Source organism: Ictidomys tridecemlineatus, chromosome 9 (assembly GCF_052094955.1).
Source record: "Ictidomys tridecemlineatus isolate mIctTri1 chromosome 9, mIctTri1.hap1, whole genome shotgun sequence".
In the NCBI taxonomy this organism is placed as follows: domain Eukaryota; kingdom Metazoa; phylum Chordata; class Mammalia; order Rodentia; family Sciuridae; genus Ictidomys; species Ictidomys tridecemlineatus.
Genome location: NC_135485.1, coordinates 71480765 through 71505336, shown reverse-complemented (window position 1 = coordinate 71505336; position 24572 = coordinate 71480765). Strand labels below are relative to the sequence as shown.

At 41.4% G+C, this 24572-nt stretch overlaps 1 protein-coding gene across 1 annotated transcript; it reads right to left on the bottom strand.

Annotated features, from left to right (window-relative positions):
- Positions 1 to 1061: 1061 nt before the first annotated feature.
- Positions 1062 to 20297, bottom strand: LOC144366784 (dual specificity mitogen-activated protein kinase kinase 6-like). The gene is made up of 8 exons (XM_078021600.1): positions 19861 to 20297; positions 19508 to 19624; positions 18794 to 18845; positions 16347 to 16474; positions 15053 to 15130; positions 13422 to 13561; positions 5795 to 5840; positions 1062 to 1402 (listed from the first exon to the last, which is right to left on the bottom strand). The coding sequence occupies exons 1-8, from the start codon at positions 19933 to 19935 to the stop codon at positions 1325 to 1327; spliced, it is 714 nt and encodes a 237-aa protein (XP_077877726.1). The 5' UTR covers positions 19936 to 20297; the 3' UTR covers positions 1062 to 1324.
- Between the last annotated feature and the right edge of the window lie 4275 nt (positions 20298 to 24572).

Genomic DNA, 24572 nt, shown 5'->3' with positions numbered 1-24572 from the left:
TCAGATACCTGTGGTATCTTTAAGCATGGCAAAGAACTCTCTCTCTCTCTCTTTTTTTTTTTTTTGCTAAGTCAACCTGCTTGGAATTCAGGGTGGAGCTTGCTAAATTGCCGGCTGCTTAGGAACAAGGTGTGGAAATGGAACAGTCTATTCCTAGGAACTGATTCAGCCTTCCATTACCTGTTCATTGTATCATGGAACAACTGACGGCCTTTAATTCTCTACAACTGTAGCCCTTCCACTCATAATAAGGCTTCTTCATTGAACAGGAAAACAAACAAATGGAAAAAAGCAAATTGATTACAAAGATCATCCTTGGGGCGTCTCCACAGCAAGAGGACCAGAAGCAGAAGAAGGCACCGCGATTCTCTCTGTGGTGTGCAATCTCTCCTCATGACCAACAAATGACCTTCCTACAGAATACAGATGTTCACAGAGGCCCCTTGGTGGAACTTGATTTACCAAGTGCGCACACACAAACACACACACATACACACACACACACACACACACACACACAGATGGATAGACAGGTAGATATAAAATCACATCACAAATCACTTTCCACTGAATACTATACCACAAATGTCAAGAGAACCAAACTTGTTTCTTTGAGCTGTGATAAAAGTGATTTTTTATGTTTTACAAATTTGGAAAAAGAGCAGGAATAGGATACCTCAACACCTCACTTAAAACACATGGTCATCACCCAAGATGGAGTTGAAGTCTGGGAGAGAGGAAGAGACATTTCACAGGAAGAGCTCCTTTTTTTGAGATTTTTATAATATTCTTAAAGATGCATATTAAATAATTTCTTCTGGACCAAAGACATGATCGAACTTAAAAAATAAAAGCCCTATAAATATTGACAACCCAACCTTGTCTTCTTGTGTAAAGTGGGATCTTTCCAACCAAGCGCTTAAACATAAATATTAAAATAATAAATGGGACAAACTACAAATCTACTTACAGTTTCATCACTACTGTAGCACCTTTTTGCCAGGGCCAATGCATTCATTCCATAAAGAACAAGAGAAATCTGAGAAGCTTAAGGACTCATATGACACATCATTAAATATTTAATCACCTTTTTAAGTCCTAAGCCTTTATCATATTTCATCCATCTAGAGAGTTCATTCTATACTATAGATTCCAAGGCCCCCTTAGGAGGGGAAAAAGAAGAGAAAAGAGAGAGAGAAAACCCTCAGAGAGGCAGGGCAAAATTATCTCAAAGATGACTTTCTCTTGGCGCTGTAGTGAACTTGCTTCATCCCATAAACCCACCAATCCACAGTAGGGTCAACCAATTTAAGTCCAATGCTCTCTAGTCTCCAAAAATCAGTTTCACAAAAGATGCCACATCTGTTGCTTTGGATTCATGTAGGGTGAAAAATTGATGTTGCTGAGAAAGAAAAGGAAAAATGCATGGATTAATATTTGTCACTGATAATACATGAGATAAGCAAATGAACAAGTTTGTTTAATAAATGAGTTATGTATCCCTATCAGGAGGAAGGGAGATCCCTCCTACCCTTTCCAAAATAAGTACACATCTAGGGATAGATACCTTTACTTCCACTCCTCCCACTTTGATATCTCTAGGTGTCCACCACCAAGAATCTATTGCTTTCTTTTAAAAAAAATATTAAATATGCTATACAAATCCCATCTATAGTCAAATATAAAGATTGGCAATGACCATCTATCTAACACTCTGACTTACAACTTGGTCCCCTAAAAAGTCATTTTAGACTGATAGAGCTATAAAATAATTGGAAACTCCAAGTATTTTCACGTCTCAGGAAATGGATAGTAGAATTAAGACACCAACTCTGCTGATCCATGACTGTGCAAGGAAGCATCCCAGCCCTTGACTTTGGAGGGCTAGTCAGGACGGACAAAGTCAAAGCCATTTTCTAAGCCATACCTACAGCCAAGAGTTAGACTTACATCTCCTCTTGACCAAGATTTGATCCATCTGGGAAATAACTACCGACTACAGGTATGTGCCAAGTAAATTCAACTTGGAGATTAAAAATGGGAAAGGGAAGCATGGTCTGTCTGCATGCAGCTCAGACTAAGCAGACTGTAAAAAACAAAATGAAGTCTTGCACTTTGCTGCGGGAAAAGGTGAGGGACAGCAAGAGGCCACACATTCAGGAACAATTCAGAACACCAACCCATTTTCTCCATGGCAGAACAACAATCCTCCTGAACTGGCTGGCTGTCTTGGGGGGACCATCCACCTTATATTAGAGATACACCAGGACTCCTCCTAGAGACAGACCTAATCAAACCAACTCAAAGGGGGAATTCCCTCTGGTAGCCAATGCCTCATCCCCCACCCCCACCCCCACATCCCCAACTGTCTGGTAGTAGTATTTGCCATGGCTGGTCAGGACTAAATGTGAGCACTTAGCATGCAGACATTTGGGTGACTCACTCTTTTTCCCTGACTTGGAGACTTCATTTACAGCCATCATGTTGCCGAGCTGTTGGCTTTCTAATTATAATTCTTTAAGCCTGACAGTAGAGGGCTGGATGAGTCAGCTCTGTGGGGAACTGAATGCCCACCCATGGGAGTTTAGGGAACAATGCAATGGGGAAGGAACAAAGAAAACGAAACAAAAAAAAAAAAAAAAAGCAGGTTGTCCTGCAAGGACTGTGACTCAGAAAATGGAAAGGAGATTTCCTGCTTTAGCTGGAGAATACAGGCTGGATACCGGCTCTGAGCCTGACACCAGAATATTCAGTGAGAGTCCAGAGGCAAGGTTCTCATCCTGGCCTCCCTCAACTACCAAGCATCAGTACCACTTTCCATTCCTAACCCACTTAACAGGGCGCACTTACCAAGTGTCTTCACATCATGCTTTTTAGCTTTCCCACATTCTCTTAACATTCGGAGAGGTTTAATGTACTTAAAAGCCTTTTTACTATCAAAACAGGACACACCAAACCTCAGATTGTCTTGGTGATCACTTCTAATGCCAGCCAGCACCCCCACACACACCTCTGTCCTGCTGCTATTAGCTCAGTGGCTGTAGCCTGAATGTGTGAATGAATTAAACAAGCCACCCTACAGTCTTAAAAACAAATGTTCAGGCATGTTTCAGTTTATTCCCAGGCTTGGAAATGGGTGTGAGAGCCAGAGGTCAGCAAGGTCGTCCATGGACACACCATCGGGAGCAAAGGGGCAAGCTATATCTCCAATAGATCACCAAAACCTATGCACATCTCAGCTGTTGAGATGATGGTTTCTGGGACTGGGGTTGTGGCTCAGCTGTAGAGCTCACGCCTAGTACGTGTGAGGCACTGGGTTCAATCCTCAGCACCACATATAAATAAATAAAAATAAAAGTATTGTGTCCACCTACAACTAAAAAAAAATTTTTTTAAAAAGTTACTATTAAAAAAAAAAGATGATGTTTTCTGTGGTCCAGGCATCCTTGTTTACTACTCTAGTACTTTTAAGATATTTGGAGAACATAATGACCCCACAGGACAATCACTTGAATGATCTGGTTACCATTTATGGTGGTTATCATCTAGGAGAGGGTTAGGAAAGGACAGCCCATGACCACCTCTAGCCCACTTCCTGTTTTTTAAATAAAGTTTTATCGGAGCACAACCACATACCCCTTCCCCCCCCATATATTGAATACAGCAGATTTCCAGAGTCATAATAGCAGCTGTTGCTCCCCCAGAGTCTAAAATACTATCTAGTTGGCTAATGCTGACACTTGAAGAACAATTCCTGTAGAGTCATGGCCCCCAGCTGAAGTTTGGGAGAACAAGCAGAGAAGATGATTTTAAAGCACAGATAGCCCTCAATCTGAGTTAGGGAGAAAGCCATTTGGGATTTCCATAAGTGGTCCATGTCTGGGTTAGGCCTTAATTACACTGTCCTTCATCTGGAAAAATGATTTCTTTCTCTCCCACCTCCTCACAAACTCCTAAAAATCTTAAACAATAGCCTCCCAGCATGTGTTTCCCAATACTGAAGTCAGGGAGTCTGGACTCAGATTTTCCATTTAAAAACTTCAATTCCACAGGAAAGCAGGCAATAGTTATGGTCTTAAGAGGCAAGTTCATTTCCAGGACCACAAAGACTAATGCCATAAGGAGAAAGGGGCGGGGGGAGCCCACATGCTCTTACAACATTGATATGTATGCCAAAACATACCACAGGGTTAGAATATACTGGAAAGGTAGAAGTCAACATTCCCTGCCAATGTACACTAAGCCTGAATTTTTTCTAATATGTTCTAATGAACTTTCTTATAATAGGTTCTCTGGAAGAAAAAAAAATGTCCTACATTTTAAAGAGAATTATATTGAAAGTTCTTCTTTTATCCAAAATTAGTTATAAAACAAGGAGGTTTTAAAATAGGATTACAGATTCCATAAGATCCTACAGGAATCATTCTACATTTATTGAACTTTGTGTGAAATTAATTTTAAAAGGGCTTAGGTGTCACACTACCACAAAAGAGTAGCCAGGTCTGAAAAGGCCTCTGGCTGTTAGAAACATAATCAGGGAGAAAATATTTAACCCAAGCATATAGAATGCTGTCTTCTCATCTTCTCTTCTTCCTCAATAGCGGGTCTCAGTTAAGACAGCTATAGAGTGTCAAGCACAGGGCACTGCCCTTTAAAGGGGACATGGAGGCCCAAGTTCATCCATTAGGAAAATGGTCCAGACTTAAACCAAAGCCTATCCACAAGAATTGAAAATCCACGTGGGTGGCCCTGTTGAGCACACACCCTCTCAACCAGAGTCCCATAGCACCTTCTGACTTGACATTTCCAAGTCAGGAAATATCTCAGCCCCCTCACCACACCACTTGGTAAGAGATGCCAGGAATGTACGCATTCTGTGATGTCCCTGGGCTGGCTTTGACAGGTGTGGGTGGGACAGGATGGGAGGAAGCATCCCATGCCTGCCACATCACCGTGCTCCAGTAAAAAGGGAAGTCAGCGTGTGCTCTTCTCTTTATTGAAATTGCATGTGAACCTAACTCTTCCTTCCCCTGCTTAAGGTGAAGTCTAGGGAGGAGTTAACACCAATTCATACATAGTCTGAATTGTGTGATACTCCCTTCACCTAATGTGTTCCTCCCACATTCAAAAGACACTTAGAGCATTGCCAAGTTTAGGTCCTTGCCATCTGTACCAAAGACCCTCTGGTAATACCTAGAGTGGCAGCTACCACCAGGGAGAGAAACAATTCTAAACCAGGCTGAGCTTTGAATTCCATCCCTCTTTTCACTGTAGAGCAAATGACAAATTGTGAATGCCAGATCGTAGAATCCAATTCATAGTACTGTCTCCTACTTCTTTTCATCAAAATGAAAAACAGGAGGAGGAGAAAAAAACAGTGATTCTTTCCTCCCTAGCCACCCAGCCAAAAGAACTTCATCTAATTCATCCTGGATATATTATCAAAATTTGAGTAGGCACATAGCACCTCTTCCTCTCATTATTGAAATCTCTGAAGGGCATGCTTTCCTTCATTTTATATAGTACTTTGTGACCATGGGTAGGTTTTAAATTTGAAAATATAAATTTCACAGACACCCTTTGTCTATATTATTACAGGTTAATCAACTAGGGGAAAGGCTTTTATTATGTTTATAAAGGACATATGATGAATGAAAGGTTCTTCACTCTTTTTCTTGAGTCCAATTCCTGTCACGAGTGTCCCCATGAATCAATCATATCTCTTCCAATGTGGCTATCTGACCATAATTTAGGTTGCTATAACTTTGGGCATATTCACAGGGCTGACACTCACCATAAGCTCTGGGTACGTAGGCTGCTCTTTGGAATTCTTCTTCAAGCTTAAAGGGAAAAAAGAAATTAATTACATTAAAATATAGAAACTATTTATCACTACACTAGGACTCTAGAACCAAACCTGCTTAAAAAATGTATTGAAAATATGAACCTCCTATGTTGATGGTTCTGTTACAAAGATAAATTGTGCTTTTAAATCACCCTTAATACGACAAGTGTGTGTGTGTGTGTGTGTGTGTGTGTGTTATTTTTTGACACTTTACCAGTGACAATGAGACTAACCCTTCTGAGCTGCAGTCATTCTATTTCAAAATGAATAGCTATTTTCCTTCAAGGAAGCTTTTAATCCCACCTCCCCTGGCAAAGAAATTGGCAAGTGTTTCCTATGATGCATCTGTTATCCCCTCACAGTCTTCAATGAAACTTGGTTCTTGCAGCTTCCAGTTCCCTTGAGTTTATAATTTGCATCAATATATTCCTAGCCAAACCTGCCTCAGAGAGAAGAAATAAACCCATAAAGTCTCTAGGCTAAAACTACTTGCTTATGCATCTTAGCTGATAAAAAGGAAAACATACTCCGTGACTTAGCAATTCTTTTCAAAAATACTTCATGGCCGTGCACTACTGTGAACACTGTGAAGTGCATTTTGATCTGTTGAGCTTTTAGAGACATCGAATAACCCTGGATACCAGAGGCCAGAGTGATAAAATCACAGGATGAAGAGAATAACCCATCTCTCCTATCTTCAACCCACCCCATCCTCTACCAACCCCTAGCCTTAAAATGGAAAGAAAATAAAAAGGAAGAAGAGAAATGGTATTTGGAGCTGGAATTGCAGGTTACAGAATGGAGAGAATCATGATTTTGAAAACAATGTTTTGCAAGGCCACCTACACCCTCCTTCACCCACTGGGCCACACAATCATACATGAATGGAAAGGAATTATGCCTGGAGTGAGTGGAACAGAAATGTGACTGATCATAAGGATGCTAGGGTTTGCGCTAATGTGTCATCTTTGAGCCAATGAGACCTGGTGTGTGTGACATGAGCTCTGCTCTGATCCAGCCACACAAACTCATCCTAATGAGGGAGCCAGGTACAGAACCACAGAGGATGAAGTCATTGAGATGCTCTGAGAAACTGTGGGGTTCCAAAAAAAAATGAAATGAAAAAAGATAGAGAAGGGGTGGGGTAGGGAAGCTTTTGAACCAAAGCAACTGAAAAGCAGCCTACCAGTTTATTCCAGGCAGTGCTGTGGGTAGAAGCCAGGGGACCTGAGACAGGGTACAGGTAGATGTGAGGAGAGAAGTTTCAATCTGGAACTGAGGGCAGACCTAGGACCTAGTGACCTCAGTGACCAGACAACCTATGAGAGAAAGTTTCATCTCAACTGAGGATAAAAACAAGAGTGCATTAGATAGAATTACCAGTTGTCACAGTCGGACTGATATAATGGGAATGTGTACCTGAGTGAAATGAATGAGCCTTGGAACTCCCATTGATGCCTTTGCCTGCCTCTGCATCCTGAGAGTCAGTACTAATGGTTCCCAAAGGAAGGTGATTTTGCCCTCCAAAGGACATTTGGCAACATCTGGAGGCATTTTGGGTTGCACAGCTAGGTGCAGAGGGTCACTGGCATCTACTAAGTAAAGGCCAGGGATGTTGTTAAGCATGATATAATGCCCAGAGCAGTCCCCCACTACTAAATGTCTAAAATGTCACAGTATAGGTGAAACTGGACTTTAGTTCCTAGGGTATCTCCCTGGCTGCTACTGCTCATCTCCTCTTAGATGAATTTACCCGGAAGGATCTTCTCCATCTGATTCATTTGTCACTCACTGCCACCTCCTGCCTTCTACCCTTCTCTACCCGCTACTCTCAGAAGCAAAAGTTTTCCTAAGTTCAAGAGCTAGTTTACCCAGAAAGAAACCCAGCAGAAGCAATGTGGTCCCAGGGTATTACTCACTTGCATATAGACCCCAGTTAAAAAATAAAAAATAAAAAGTCTAATGTGTACAAGTCCTAAATTTCTAGCTGTTCATCAAAGCAAATAAAAACCCAGAAATTCTTCTCTATAGGCTGAACAATTTAACTTGCTAAATCAATAACAAGAAGCACACACAATATCAAACCCACATCCAGTACTCAAGGGGTTGATTCTGGAATCTCGCTGGAGACCCTAACTCTGCACTGAATCTGAAACACTGTCACTGAGCACCTCTGTCCACCTTTCCATGAGTGGTTTTCATGGTCAGGAACAGAACCAAGGGAATGACCAGCAAAGAGAAAGAGCCTGTGTCTCAAATGTCAAAACAAGGGCTTCTTTTACAACTAGAGATCTTCATGGGTCTGCTGATTTTTGACCTCATATTTGGTAGATTATGAAATGACCCTTTTCTTCCCAACAGGTAAGAGGGATTGAGGGCTTCTCATTTTTTAAGTAGAAGTGATTTTGATTCTAGATGTCTTATCTTCACTTTCAGAGCAGGTGAGGAAAACGTCCCCAGAAAAATTTCTTCTTTGAAAATCTTCATTATTAAAAAAAAAAAGTACCAAAAGCCCCTAAGTTGGTCCATCATAAAGTGTTTAAGATTTCTGAAACCTCCGAGCCGGCTGGCCAATAGGTGACATTTGGGCTTATGGCCCTTGATTGCGAAGGTCAAAGTTCACCCCAAGCTCCACAACAGAGTACTCAAGGAAAACACACAGCAGAGCAGCGCTGTTTATTGAATTCCTGTATCTGGTGCAACCCATTCTGAGTTTCTCCCCATCTTTTAAATCGAGAACACTTCAAAACATGCCCTAAGAATAGCCAAATACCCAGTATAAGGTTAGGTAGGAAAAAAAGCAAATTTTCCATGTTTAATAGGAAGTGCTTGAAATTCAGTATAAAATAACAACTGCAGAGTTCAAAGCTACACCAATTTCTTCTTGGATGAAAGTCAGACTTTTGAATTTTTAAGTGGCTTGTCATTTTCAAGCATACAATTAGCTAACTGCCCTAATTCCTCTTCCAAATGCCACCACACATGCTTCTGACCATAGCTGACACTAAAAACCAGCTTCATGCTGTCTTGAGAATTGCTAGCTTGAAGATTGTGCTGACCAGAGGATTTCTGCCTATTTGAATTCCCACCGATTGTTTCCAAGAAGGGCTATTTGGCGCATCCACAGAATAAAAACACACTGTGCCTCTTAAGCCATCCATTTGTCAAAAGCTAAATAAATATCCCCTGCCTCTTTCTGCTGTCCTTTCTGAACAAGTCGGAGACTATATTTGATTGTCTCTGTTTCGAACTAGTTACTCTGAGTTGGACAGTGCTACAGTTGATTTTCAGAGACTTCCTTCTATGAACCTGTAGGAAGAGCTTGTGGTGGAAAGTAAAAACCTGCTGAGATGCCTTTTTTTTAAATATATAAACTCATTTGTAAACTTTTTTGTGGATTGGACTGTAAGGCTTTTCTATTAGACTTTATTATGAATCCCCCAAACAAGGCCTATCTGGTCAGCACTGTCTACCTTAGAAACTTTTTAAATACTCTACGGTAAAACTATGTGTGAGAAAAAGGATGGAAAGTCTCATTCACTAGTCCAATTTCCAAATAAGTACAAAAAGGAAGGGTCTATAAGGAATCGTTGCTTCTCTTCAAGTTCATAAGCAACGATGCCTTCACTTTCCTTTCGTTCTTCAAGATGTTTCTCTGAAGTTATTGCAGTAGCATTATAGCACCTGGATCTCTGGGCTCCAGAGCCACCTGTGGATGCCACTTCACCCCATGCACCGTGATTAGCTGTTTGTTATCTGACAAGCATCACTCGGTACTGATGGGTGGAGGTCACAGGTTGAGGTCCCGGTCCAAGTTGAGTCCCTGGATGCCACATTGGGATGCCTTCAAATGCTGGGGTGAAATGCAAGCCACCAAAGGTCATCAATGCTCTGACAGATCCCTTAGGCTCTGAGTAACATGCCCTTTTTGTACCCTTATCCCAAATAAGGATGAAGAAATAAATACAGAGATATATTTATCTTGAAATTTGAGATTCAGAATGTTACTTCCCAAATCTGGAGTTCCCTTATCACCCACAGGACCAAAGCCTGATTATGTTGTAAAAGTATAATATGGCAGTCACTCAGAAAAAGGGTAATTAATAAAGATTACAGCTTTATAAAGAGGAAAGTGGAAGATGAGGCAATAAAGGAAAAGATGCTCGGAGGCTGTGTCCTGCTCTTCATCAAGGAAGGGGGTATTCTTCCAGAACGCCTGTAAAATATTCCTTTGTTTGCTATTTAATTGCAAGTGACCCAATCTCTGATTTCTGAAAATGTCAGTTATAAATTCAAAGGGAAACAAAAAGCAATAGGTGTTCTTCAGAAACCTCTTCATTCTTTCCAATCTGCTCCAGACCAACTTTAAAACTGTCAATAGCAAAACAGGTGCAATAGCAAGGCTGTTACTGAATGAGGCATGGACTCAAATGTTACTATACATAAAAAATAAAATTGCTTCCATAAATACCCAAGCCAGTGCTAAGATCTAGGGGGCAGGGAAATCCATGTAATTTTCAACTCAGAGGCCTTAAAAAGTTTGATGTACATCCTGAGGAGGTATCAAAGAAAATATCTTAATGCTTGAGGGCAGGCAAAAAGAAAAATAATTATTGACAAATAGGAGAAGGTACACTCTCCTAAAGTCCAAGTGAGGATAAGTAAGCATGCTCCTAAAATTCATAATTAAGGCTCCTCTGCTATTTTGAAATTCCCCGCATCAACAAATATGACCTATTATTTTACAAAATTAATATTCCAAAGTATCAGCTTTTCCCAGAGATATAGTACTGATGCTTTGAAAAATTAAAAAAATCTGTACTTTGATGACTGTAAACTGAAATGATTTGAATTTTGTTTCTATTATTATTACTACTTTAATAAGCCCCATAAGCAAGACAAGCTGACTTCCTGAATGTAAATGAAGTGACACAGCATTAACCAAAGTAAAATTTCCAGGTAAGTAGGAACTTGTCTACCACTCAAAACATCTGAATGAATAAACTATGGTAACTGGAACTAAAATTGAGAGGGAAAAGAGAAAGATAGAAAATAAAAATGACTGAATTAACAAGACATATATAAAAAAAAGAGAAAGATAGGGAGATCTCAGATGGACAACATACGGGCATCATAGCAGGAGCATAGACACAGTGCAGTCACTATAGAAAGAGCAACAGGAAAGCCTCAGGAGTTTCTGCATGTGTGTGCACACACTGACATTAGAAAACAGGCCTCTCTCAATGTATTCATTTTTAAATACTGTAAGAAGCTTTAATGATCTCATTCTTATTTCTTTTGGAGGAGGTTTTAAGTTTGAGAAGAAAAGTATTTTGATACAGAAAAATCAATTGATTGAATTATTTTTTAATAAACTACAGGCCAGCATGGTGGGGTGCAGTTCTAATTCAAGCAACTCAGGAAACTAAGGCAGGAGGATCGCAGGTGCCAGGCCAGCCTCAGCAAAAATAAAAAATTAATTAAAAGGGTTGGAGTTGTAGTTCAGTGGTAGAGCACCCCTGGGTTCAATCCCCATCCCTGGGGAAAAAAAAAATTACAGAGAGGTGTAATTCTGAACGAGAAGCAATTGATAGCAGGTCCATAAATCTTTTGTATAAACCCAGGATTCTCAGCAGGTATATTCAAAGTCCATTAGGATGACTTACGAACATTGAAAAGTACTGAAATCGGTCCTTCCCCAGACCAATTAAATTGGAATCTGTGATGGGTGAGGCTTTGGGGACAGTGCTTTGAATGTTTGCTAGACATGTATAAATGAGAAGTCAGAGTTGAGAACCACTGGACTGAATGGGTGATTCACAGTGGAAAACTCTCTTTCCCAAACTTTTCACACCAGCCTCATCCTTCTTACCAAAGTTTCCCAAAGTATCCAGAATCCTGGGACAAGGGGGATGGGTGGGAGAAGAGGAACAGGAAGACAAGCTTGAAGAAGTTTCCCTGGATGAGAACCTTCCCCATCACCACTCCTCCTAGGAACTACTGGGCTCAATATCGAAGATGACTCACCCTTTTCCTATGTGACATTTAAACATTTGAGGATAAGGCAAAAGAAAACAACAACAAAAAAATCAAGTTCTTTGAATCCAGGAGGCGAAATCATGACCACCATTTCAACTGGCAGATATATCCAGCCTGTTCACGTGAGGAAGGCAGACAGGGGACAGACCTCAAGAGCCCAGAGAATGTTTATTTTAGAGACACCCAACGTGTCTTATCCAAGAGTTCCAGCCCCTCTCTGGCCATTCAGCCCAAATCAAAACCAAACCAAACCACCGTGGGCCAGCCTCATAAATCATTAGGCAAAACACCTGGGGTGAGAGTGGCCTGGGACCAGAAAAAGCCCAACAGGCCTTAGTTTCACAAGCTACAAGAGCCTTTCTCGTGTCATCATGTTTCCCAATAAAAGCTGTATTCACAACGCTCCTTCCAAGGAGCAAGAAGGCCGAGGAATAATGCTGTGAGGAAGAGGTCGCTTCGACTTCCCTGTGCCCTTCGGAATCTACAGAGCTCCAGGCCCCTTCATGGCAGGGAGTGGTCAGAACTGCTCCTCACCAGCAGGCATGGCTGCGACTGCCACCAGCTCTGACTCTCTCCTTCTCCCAGTTTTCAGCTGCTTTCTCAGGATGCCCAGATAAACTAACTTGGTTCTGTTATGTGCTTGACCTTGGATGTCCTCTACACAGGGGTCATTATCACGTGACCTTGGGCATTCTGGCCAGACTGCAGATAGGAATCACTGGATTGTCTGGAGAATACCATCCCCCTTCTTACTTTCCTTGATGGCACCGACAATTTCCATGGAAAACAAAACTTGACCACCTTAATGTGGTTCTTTCTCTCTTTCTAAGACAACTTTCTTTGAATCCAGCTTTCTTTGGGTTCTATTCCCAGATCCCCAACATCGTCTGCTGCACCCTCCTGGGTGAGCACTTCTCAGTGAGCAAGCATTCTGTAGAAGCCAAGATTCTGCACACTTCTAGGTAGCTCAGCAACACCCTTGAACCACCACTATCTCTTCCAAGGAGATCTCTGCCTCTGTTCCCCATCCCTGGGCTTCCAGGAATTCTCACCACGTTTCTCTTTATGCTCTAAACAACATCAAATTGCTCACAGCTTCCATAAGGGAGTTTCTTGCTTGTGGACATCGTGTGTGATATTCCTTCTCTTTAGAATCCCTTCCCTCCCCTACTCCCCCTTCTACTTGGAGAATACCTCCCAGGGGCTCAGTTCAGAATTCATCTCCTCCAGAAAACTCTGTCCTGATGCCTTCCCTCTGACTTCTCTGAATACCCTAAGCATCTCTCCACCCCTGGACCTGCCCTACTGTGATACTGCACTACAACAGTTGACTCATGAGACTCCCCTACTTGACTTGGTGGAGCTTTAGGGAGGGCCAGGATTGTGATGTCGGCATCTTATTCTCAAGCATGGAGGGCAGACTCCGTAGATGCTTCCAGAATGAATGTATGCAGAATGGACCAATCCCAGTGGAGGGAAGTCATGAGAACGCACCACCTTCCTCAGCCCTGGCAGCGGGGAGTCGGGGCTGTCTTACCACTGTGAGGTAAAGTCAACAAACTGTGAGGAGAACTTGTCTGCGGGCAGCTGTGGCCACGGCTCCTCTACCACCTGTTTGAGATGCTGAAATGGGGTCCCCCAGGAATCATAGGGAAACCAAAGGATGGCCAGTTCAATCTGCAAAGGAGAGGAAGCCGTGTAAATAGACATGCCTCTGGGAATCAGCCGTGTTTCTCTCCAGGAGAGTGAGAGGGAAATACAAAGGTGAAGTTCATGTATAATTTGGGGATAAAAACAAATTAGTAAGCTGTTTTCTGACAATTCCCCCCCCCACCACCATATTCCTAGAGCTAGAGGTTTTTCAATATTACCTTATTAGAGAAAGTCACTGAAACCTACCTAAAACCAGTCCTTCAGCAAAACCCACTGGGCTACTTTATAACAATTATAAGCCACAATATTAAACTTTAGGACTGTTGTAGTTTAGATGTGAGCTATCCCCCTCAAAGGTCATGTGTTAGACAAGGCAAGAGCATTCAGAGGTGACAGGGTTAGATTATGAAAGTTGTGACCTAAGCAACGGATTCTTCCACTGACATGGATTCACTGGGTGGTAACTGCGGGCAGGTGCGGTGTAGCTGTAGAAGGTGGGTCACTGGGTTTATTCTTTGTCCCTGTTGAGCAGAGCTTTCTCTCTGCTTCCTGATTGCCATGTCCCGAGCTACCTTCTTCCTCCATATCCTGCCTCCATGATGTTCTGCCTCATATTTGGGCTCACAGGGCCTGTGGACTGAGACCTCTGCAACTGTGAGCCACAAAAAATCTTTTCCTCCTGTAGGTTGTTGTTCTTATCAGGTCTTTGGTCACAGCAACCCAAAAGCTGACGAAAACAAGGATTTTCTAGAGCAGAACTGTAACTCTGCTGCCACTTGCAGGTCCCTTGGCAAAATGAGAGGGAAAAAAAAAAAAGTAACCCAGGACCCAGTAAGTGATCTTTTTTTGGACTTGGGTAAAAGCCACTTTGCTGTTACAGGATCACATGGTTTCTGGGCAGGGACGTAAAATAACTTACAGGATTTAATCAGCTGCTGTGCCTGGAAAGGAGCCAGGACCACAGTGGATAATTCCAGGCCTCGGTGATAACACTGAAAATTTATGATCACCAGTTACTAATGTGACACTGATCACGTAACTGCAGGGCTGTGCCTGAGCACATTTTACTGTTTGTTAACATGTCTTTAGGACACACCTGACCTCAGCAGCCAAGACTCCTATAGCCCGTGACCTCCTACAGCGGGGCCCACACACATCAGCACTCTGTGTAGCGTAAGCATCTTGCTTTGACTAGAATCATTTGACTGAAGGTACCAGGACTCTGGTCAGACCCTCTTGCTTTACAGATGAGGACAGAAAGACAGTTCATAGGACTACCAGTTACTCAAGGGCATACAACTAGGAAGAGGCAGAACAAAGAGAAAAATCATTTTGCCCAAACCCAGTTAAGTATTCCCAGTACACCAAACTGCAAATAATTGTCACTCGAAAACCACCTGCCACATCAGTCAAAAAAAGGATGCTCAAGATCATCATGCAGGGCTTTTGCTTCTCAGTCCCAAAGCAGTGGCAGGCTCAGAACCTCCACAGCCCAGGACAATTGTCATACGCTACCATGGTGATGCCCAGACTCCAAATGTCAGACTTCACGCTGTATCCCTTCTGGTTGAGCTCTGGGTTTATTCTTTCAGGCTGCAAAGAAGACAGACAACTGAGAAACTGGAAAGACCTTGGAGACAACATTCACAGCTCAACTAAGACTCAGAGTAGGGATGGTCGAAGCTGCCAAGTGAGTTGCTTTAAGCTTTAACATGACTCCCAGGCCCAAAAGACTCGGTCACCCACAGCGAATAGCCATGTCTCCGTGGAGTTTCCCTTCTTCTGCTAGTCCTTTCTTTGAGACAGTCCTGGATCAAAGTACCTTCACAACAAATTTTAATTTTGCCTTAGGAAACGGGGCATGCATTATCAAGCTACTCTGCCCATCTAAAATTATCCTTGTTAAAAATGCCAACCATCTAGAACCGATTAAAAAGAATCCACAAGAGTCACCAGGCTGCGACTGTCCAGTGCTAGTAGACCCTGGCAACCTTTAGCTGAACATGAACAGGGAGCTTTTCAATTCCAAACACAATATTATAAATGGAGCCCCAATGTCTCTGCTAATGGTGATGAATCTTCAGTGCTGTGAGGTTCTCTCACAACTAACCCAGCTGTGTGGGTATCACTTAAGTTCTACTTACTAATCTGTCCTCAGCCAACAAGGAGACCTGCAACTCAGGGTAGGAAACCGTGCAGGCTGTGTGTATTCCTTACGTGTGTTTTCAAATAATATATCCCTTTTACCTGATTTTTAAAAGGAATATATATGCTACATTCTGAATGTTTCTGTACCTGCCCCTGCAAAATCCACACATTGAAACCTAATCACCTGTGAGACACAAATAATTGGTGATGAGGTCCTCAGGGTGCAGGCTCCATGAAAGGAGTTAGTACTCTTATTCAAGAAGCTCAGGAGAGATCCCTCACCCCTTCCACCAGGTGAGGACTCAGCCAGAAAGTGCCATTTATGAATCAGAGAAGCAAGCCCTCACCAGAGACCGAATCTGCCAGCACACTGATTTTGGACTTAGTGCCCTAAACTCTGAGAAGTTGTCTCTGATTTTATCAATATTATCTAGTTTGTGGCATTTTGCTATTGGAGCCCAAAAGAACAAAGACATTATATGAAGCAAGTGACTAAGGAGTTCAGAGAGGAAATATTTAAGAAAACAAAACGATGCAGAATACTTCTCGAATCTCAGGCACATTTCAACCTACCCCTGCAGCCATCCATTTCCCACTCCCCCAGCCTGATTTTGCAGGCTGTTCAGTTCTCAGATGCCACCCCTGCCGCCGCCAGACTTACGGCCATGTATGGCTTGCAACCGGCGTCAATTGTTTTAGCAACAGAGTCCACCAGGTAGCCCCTGATTCTGAAGTCACACATCTTCACTTGGCCCAGGGCATTAATCAGCACGTTAGAGGGCTTGACCTCTGAAAGCAAGAGCAACCGGCACACCATCATCCCAGCCTGCTCGGAAGATCTGCATCTCTGCCACCAGAGGGCCTGAGATCCCCGTTAGTCCTTCACCTTCCGTTGTTCCCTGAGTTGCCCAACTCAAAAACAAATGTCACCCCTGACTCATGGCTACATGCTGCTTGTGGCTTTCAAGGTGATTCTTATTCTGCATGTTTTGTCTGTGTCCTGTAGGTTTGTAAAACCCCAGGTGGAGAGAACTGTTTTCCTCTATTTATTTATCATCTTCATTTCCAGTAACATGGCAAACACTTTAAAAATTATTACTGAGCCAGGCGCCGTGGCACACACCTCTCATCCCAGCAGCTCAGCAGCCTGGGGCTGGAGGATCACAAGTTCAAAGCCAGTCTCAGCAACAGGGAGGCACTAAGCAACTCAGTGAGACCCTGTCTCTGAATAAAACACAAAAAAAGGGATGGGGCTCAGTGGTTAAACACCCCTGGGTTCAATTTCCCAGGACAAAGAAAAGTAAAAATAAAAAAAATAAACCCAGGCACATCAGAGCGCAGGGCAGGTCACAGAAGGGGCATTCCTAAACAGATTTAAATGGAACCCACCCACTCACATACCCAAGCAGATGCGCAATGCTGTCTCTGGGTAATGAAATTAGCAATTAGCTCCTTTTTCCCTTTGTGACATTGTTCACAGAGAACATAGAATAAGAAGGAAAAAAAAGTCATTCTAAAAGCTCTAAAAATTATCCTATATCATTTTTTCTCTTAAACTGGCTGACAACACAAATTTCATTTTGTTATTTTTTAAACCTTTCTATCCTCGAATAAGAATTAAATATCTCATAATTTGGAAGTAAGCTGTTAAAAATCAATTTCACATTCCTGAGAAATCCACATTGTTTTTCCTATCTATACTCTATCCCAATTTCTTCTTCTGGTCTTCCAACCTCCCATTTTTTTTCAATTTTTAATACTACCAATTTAGTAATAATAATAGGCACATTGTCCTTTCCAGGCACATGGCTTAAGAATGATCCAAACCACAAAGCTCTATTAGCTATCAATACTTTCCATTAACTTTCTCAAAGACGTGACTTAGCGGACCTCTTCCAAGAAGTTTTTCCTCACCATGGACTCCCAGTAATAATCAATGACTCATTTTACACTCTACAGATCTACTTCCATATTTGGTATTTTTCTAAGACAATTTCCTTTTTCAAAACTCTTTTATTTGTGTATATATATTCTAATTTCCTATTGATAATTTTGTGACAAAAATATATTTTCATAGATACGTTTCAGGGCATCTATTATACTGTTGTATTTAAATAATGCTTTAAATATGATTATAAGAGCTAAATGGATAGATGAATGGATGGATAAAGGTAAATGAGTGGATATATTGTGGGTGCATGAATGAATGAAGAGATAATAAGCCAAGAAAAAGGAAGAGAAGAATGGAGAAAAGAAAAACCAAATCATTTTCTCCTGCCTCCTGCAGATGGAAAGGGCTCAGATTTATTCCAGAGGTTTCCTCACTTCGATGTGCTCAAGAATCCCCTAGGGATCTTATTGAAATGTAGAATGTCATACATTTGTCCATTATGCTTTGGGAACAAGCTTCTGCATGATAGTGAGTACAAGATGAATCTTTATCATCTCTGAAATTCTCCATGATCCCTTAGCTTGGTAACAGGTATTTTATATTCAATTTAGTTGTAATATAAAGCCCAGGTCTTCTTATCCCCTCAACCAAGATTAAATATACATATATATATATATATATATATATATATATATATATATATATATATATATACTGTTGTAGTTTGGACCTGAAGCATCTCCCAAGTGATGAAGGCTATGTTCAGCTTGGCACTACTGTGAAGTGGTAGAAACTTTAAGAAATGGGACCTCATAGGAAGTTTTAGGTCTTTGGGAGTGTGCTCTCAAAGAGGATATGAGACCTCGGTCTCTTCCTCCCTTTCATTCCTAGACACAGTGTGAATGGGCTTCCTCTGCCACACATTCTCACCATGATATGTGGCTGCACTATAAGCCAAAAAGTAATGGGGCCAATTGACCATGGACTAAACCCTCCAAAACTGTGCGCTAAAATAAACCTTTCCTGTCTATAAGTTGATTATGATCAGGTGTCTTGTTACAGTCACAAAAAGCTAACTGTTATGCAATTCCCAAACAATTACCTGGCTCAGTTCCACTGCCATCTTTACAGGGGAGGGGAAAGTGAGGAGGAAGACTGCAAGCCAAAGAAATGAACTTATTAAAAGGAATAGCCAGGGAAGCTGTGTAGATGCTTACCTCGATGAATGACAGAGAGTTTACTGTGTAAATGTTCTAAAGCTTTTACAATCTGTAAGAGAAATACAAAGTAGAGCTATTGACCCCATCACTGGAAAGAAACTGAATTCAGGTTTATTATCCCTGCCTAAAGGTCACAGGGTAAGGTATCTTCCCAAATAGTGGTGGTTCTACCCAAGATGTGTAGGTACAGCAAGTTACACAAACTGGGCTCCACTCACCAGAGAGGGCTGACATCAGAGATGTCTCACTCATCTCTTTTTTCTGTTTGGCCTCAAGCATTTTCTTTTTTCTCTACCCTCATGAATCTCAGTAGCCATTAAGGTAACAAACAGTCTCTTCTATCTTTTTCTGCTGCTTCTTTCTATGAATAGTAGTTTTAAGAAGACATTTAAAAATCTACAAATTAAAACTGAAATAAAAAATAGGTATCAGAATATAGATTTGGGTGGAATGCACTCATAACAGATGGCTGCCCTGATCAGAGTATTGAGTGTAGAGTTTGCTAAACCAAATCAGTGGTAACGTCTTCGACGCAGGGCTCAGGATGGAAAGCACTTATTTACCCACCCACCCATGGAGGCACGCATCCAGCAGACACGTGTGGGATGGTCATGATGGTAAAGGTTAGGGTTCCTCATACTGGGGACCCAAAGACCCTTGAAGCCTAGACTTTTTATGTTCTCCTTGCAATAAGGTTCAGGATGTACTCACAGAAACTGCTATCTTGCCTAAGATGTCCTCTGGAATTGTTTGGCCTTTATCAATCACTTGTTTGTAGAACTTATCTAGCGACATGTCCATGAGCTCCATGCAGATCCACACATCACCCTGGAGATCAGTCCATTCAGGGAAGGTCAAGGAGGGTGGAAAAGGGGGAGAGAAGAAATGGTCAACACCTTGTCCTGAGGAGGAAATGGTACAGTTCCCCTTCAAGATCTCAAAGGGATTTGTAAATGAGCAAGATCAGCTCCAAAAGGCAACACAGGCAGCCTGGGCCCGTGAGCGAGGTGAGAAAAACTGTAAGTCATTATTCTTCTCGGACTTTGAATCAAAGGATCACCTACCTCCCGGAAGAGGGCTCCATAAAAGGTGACGGTGAATGGGCAGTCCACCGTCCTCATGGAAACGTCCAGGTCCATCAGGAGCCTTTTCTGCTCCTGGCTGTTTACAGTGGCCCGGATCCGTTAGATGGGAAGGCATGGAAAACTTAGGGTGACTTCTCTGAGCTGAGTCAGTCAGTCAGGCAGGGAGCTGAGGAGCCCATCCCTGAAACCAGCTGAAACCACTGCTAGCACATATCCACCCTGAGTGACAGGCCATTTATAATCCATAAGAAGTAAGGAAGAGGGCTGGGGATGTGGCTCAAGCGGTAGCGCGCTCGCCTGGCATGTGTGCGGCCCGGATTCCATCCTCAGCACCACATACAAACAAAGATGTTGTGTCTGCCGAAAACTAAAAAATAAATATTAAAAAATTCTCTCTCTCTCTCTCTCTCTCTCTCTCTCTCTCTCTTTAAAAAAAAGAAGTAAGGAAGATTGTTCGTCATTTGATTTCTTAAACAAAAAAAGCAAACTAACTGAATATTTCAGAGAATAGGATGATGTTTAAAACTGTATTTCTAAGGTATAAAAGTAATCTGGTTTACAGGACTATATCAGGTTAGTGTGAAGGTACTTTACTGCTTATGTGTGATCCTCAGGGGTAAAAAGCCAAAAGCCCCTCTTTGGGAACATGAAGAAGTACAGTAGCTATAGTTAGCCCTCCATATCCCTGGGGGATCGGTTCCAGGACCAGCTGCCCTTGTATTACCAAGCCCAAGGAGGCCCAAGTCTCTAACATAAAACAATGTGGCATTTGTTTATGATCTCTACATATCATCTCATATACCTTAAATCATTCCTAGATTGCCTTTAACATTTCATACAAAATAAATGTATGTAAACAATTGTTACATTGTATTGTTTAAGGAATAAGGATAGGGGGAAAGCCTGTACATCTTCAGTGCAATTTTTTTCAAATGTTTTTGATCCATAATTAATTGAATCCAGAGGTGTGGTACCCACACACAGGGAGAACCAACTGTATTTGGAATCAAGTGCAACTGTCAGAGAACTGGTACAACTACAGGAAGAGGAGGAACCAAACAGAAACAGAGAAACCACTTAACCCAACCCGGTGCTTCTGAAAGAAGACAAACCTGTCACACCTGCAAATATTGCCTTCCAGAAATGTGACTGTGTCTTTAACTGACAGCAGAGTTACCGTAATACTAGGTCTTCATGAGGTGGCCTCCATTCTCTAACAGGAAAGGGCTCCATGTCTCTTGCCATTCCCAATAAGGGCCCGGTGACTAACTATGCAGAAAAGGCAATTCCTTAAGAAGGCCAGAATCTTTCCAGAAGCATCAACTGATCTAGATTGCAGTCCATAGCTCAACAGTGATGCAAATTTACTCTAGATGTATTTACCTTTCTTTTTTCAACAAACAGATGTTTTCTCTCTCAAATACAGTTTCTTGATTTTCAGGGACAATTCTTTAACCCAAAACAGTATAAAACAGATTCATGCATCATAGCAACCAAGCGCATTGTGTAACTTGCTTTGGATGCTGACGGGGAAAACCAACAGAACAACAACAGCACTTCGAGATAATCAAAGAAATGTTAGTTCAGATCCAGTATCAGAAGAGGCTAAGAAAGCATTTGCTAATTCCTTTAAGTATGACAGTGACCTCATCATTGTGTAAAAAAAAAATTAAAAATGGTGGTGGAGGGGTTTAGTTAAAAAATAAATGTCTATGCAACACATACCAAAGAAGCATTTTACACACATTTGGAGAAAAATACTATTTCCTGCAAAGAATCTTTTTTTTTTCACCCTATTGAAGACCATTTTGTTTCTGTGAAAAGGGCTGGTTACAGTGGAGATGAACAAACATACACACTGCAGACACAAAACATTTGGGGGAACATCAACTCTACCTTCACCGCCATGATCTTCTCACTGGGCACATGCCACATCTTCTCCACCACCCTGTACGCACCTCGCCCCAGTTCCACTATAGACTCCAGGTCATCAGCCTTCAACTCAAAGTTCTGTGAGAGAGAAAAATAGGAAGGTGACAAAGGAACTAGACACTGACCACGCTGTCCTTACTCATCTGGTTTTTCTCAATGTTCAAGGGGTCATTGCCTGGCCATGTTTTTCTAGCAAGCCACAGAAAGCAAGAAGCCACCAAGAGCAACAGGAAAAGCTCAGGTCTCTACAGGAAGCCAAAGCAACCTGCTCATTACAGGCAACACAGAGACCCAACTCCACCCAACTCAGTTTTCCAGTGGCTCTATGGAAGCTGTCTACACTGCAGCTCTTAAGCCACACCCCCTTAATTATCTTTATAACCTACTACTGACTGATGGCAACCAGATCTATGCCATTTTGAGACTGACCCTTCCAAGAAAAACATCCAGTCTCTTCAAATACCCTCAACAAAAGTGAATGCTAATCCATAATGGGGGATGGGGCTTAGGATAAGTGGATTAACTCTGGATGGCCCAAAGGGGAGGCGGCATGGGGATAGAAAAGATGGTGGAATGAGATGGACATCATTACCCTAGGTACATGTATGATTGCATGAATGGTGTGACCCTACTTTGCATACAACCAGAGAAGTGAAAATTTATGCTCCATTTGTGTTCAATGAACCAAAGAGCATTCTGCTGTCACGTACAACTGATTAGAACAAATAAATAAATTTTTTAAAATACCCTCATCAATACCACAATGGCCTTACTGCAATTCACAATTCAAAATAGCAAAAGCAAAACAAGCCATTTCTCTTCGATGTCCAACTTTTTTGATGCATCCATGACAGTATTCTATAAACAATAAATTTTTCATTGGTCATCCAGAAAGTATATACTTAAAATGATCAGTGTGTTAGCTGACAGGCATGACTTTTCTCACCTGATTTCCAATAGAAATGCAAGTCTTAGAGTCTAAATCTCGAGGTGGCCTGAGAGAGATAAAGGGGAAAAGAAGATACATGAGATATTTAGTCAAAGACATTCTTTCCAAATTATATGCAACTGGAGAGTTTTTCCCTTTGGGAAGAAGGTAGAAGTTCACGAGTCAGGAAAAATAGCACGGGAGTGTGAATGTATGGTATTTAAAATAAAATACATTAGGGTTTAAATTACTTCATCTCTTTGAGCCTCTGTGTCTCCTTTCACATGGAGATATTACCACGCCTACCTTGTGGAGTAGGACTGGGTATTACAGGGAATGTTCCAAGTCAAATGCTTAGCAGAATGCTTGGCATACAGTAAATAGCCAATAAACAGAAGCCATATGTGTGCAGTTACACAGCTAGAGTAGCTTCAAACCTTTTATTTCATTCAAGGGCACCAACGTATCCAACATTTCACCTTTTTTTTTTCCCACAATGGTTTTACAAGAAGAAAGAACGTTTATTTCTGTCTGATTGAATCAAGGAACCTGCTCCCAATACCCAGGCCTCTTCTAATGAAAATGATTAATCCACCTAAGCCTTAGGCCTTAGGGTTCATCAAGTCTGCCAAAAGCATCAGGCTATGGGGCCAAGACTGACAGCTCAGATTGGATTAGTTGACACTGTGTTCTTTCTGTCCAGGGATGGGTATATTAGTTTGCCTGGGGCATTAAGATTTTGTAGACGTAAACTGTGGATGGATGTTCTCTGTCAATTATTCCATATTTTAATTTTCTGGGTAAAGAATCAAGCTTATTACAAAATTCTTTCCCTAGAAGACCAAAGGTATCCCAAAGGTCACCCAGTATTAGTGTTTTATATGAAAAACCAACTTTGGTTTATTATAATATTTATTTGTAATTCTATAGGTATAATCAGTTCACTGATTACTATTACAATCATTATTCATTTATGTAACTTGTTAAGTACTGACTTGACCCAGACACTGTGCTAAACTATTTGCATAAAATAGTTTCTCTTTTACAACTCTGACATTTTTATCTCTATTTCAATGCGAAGAAATGACATTGATATTGTGTGCATGTACAGATCTGTAAAAACAAATCCCACCATTATGTACGAGTATAATGCACCAACTTAAAAAAAAAGACAAAGAAAAGAACTGGCATTCAAAGAGATTAATTTAAGGTCTTTCAAAGAGATAATGACATTAGAATTCAGAGCTGTTCCATGACTGCTCAACTACAGAAGTAAAGGATCCTCACTCACTAACCGCAAATTATTTGCCTTAGTTTTACCCAGTCTAATGCACACATGATTGAGTATCTAAGATTCCTGAGTGATTCCACTTAGAAGTTGTACCATAACAATGAACAACTTGGAGCTACCTTCCACTGAGCAACTACAATGCAGCAGGCAATTGGCAAGACATTTAATATGGAGTATGACATCTGATCCTCATGAAAACCACACCATTGTTTATTCTTATTTTTAAGAAAGGGAAATTAAAATTCAGTGCAGTTAGGTACCTTGCATAAGGTACTAACTAGTCAAGTTAGATCTCAAATATAAACATAAGCATTCTGGCTGCAGAGCCTGAATACTTACCCAATGATGCTAGCTCAACAATTCCAAACAAACACCTGACCCTTACACAGTTCTGTTGTTTTGCTTGTCAAATGAGGGTTTTTTTTTTAAATCCTGATCTTTTTGTGAGTGTTTAATAAAATAATACTGACTAGCATAGAATTGACTTAGGATTAGTTACTATCAACCAATTGAGCAAAGAGCTCAGAAACCTAAGTCAAA

Bases quoted from the DNA above. Each gene is read 5' to 3' on its own strand.
- LOC144366784 (XM_078021600.1), bottom strand. From the start codon at position 19,935: ATGGACCTGGACGTTTCCATGAGGACGGTGGACTGCCCATTCACCGTC. The intron at 19,625-19,860 runs GTAGGTGATCCT...ACTGATCTCCAG, and splicing joins ATGGAGCCCTCTTCCGGGAG to GGTGATGTGTGGATCTGCAT. The intron at 1,403-5,794 runs GTGAGTGTCAGC...TTTCTTTCTCAG, and splicing joins CTACGTACCCAGAGCTTATG to CAACATCAATTTTTCACCCT.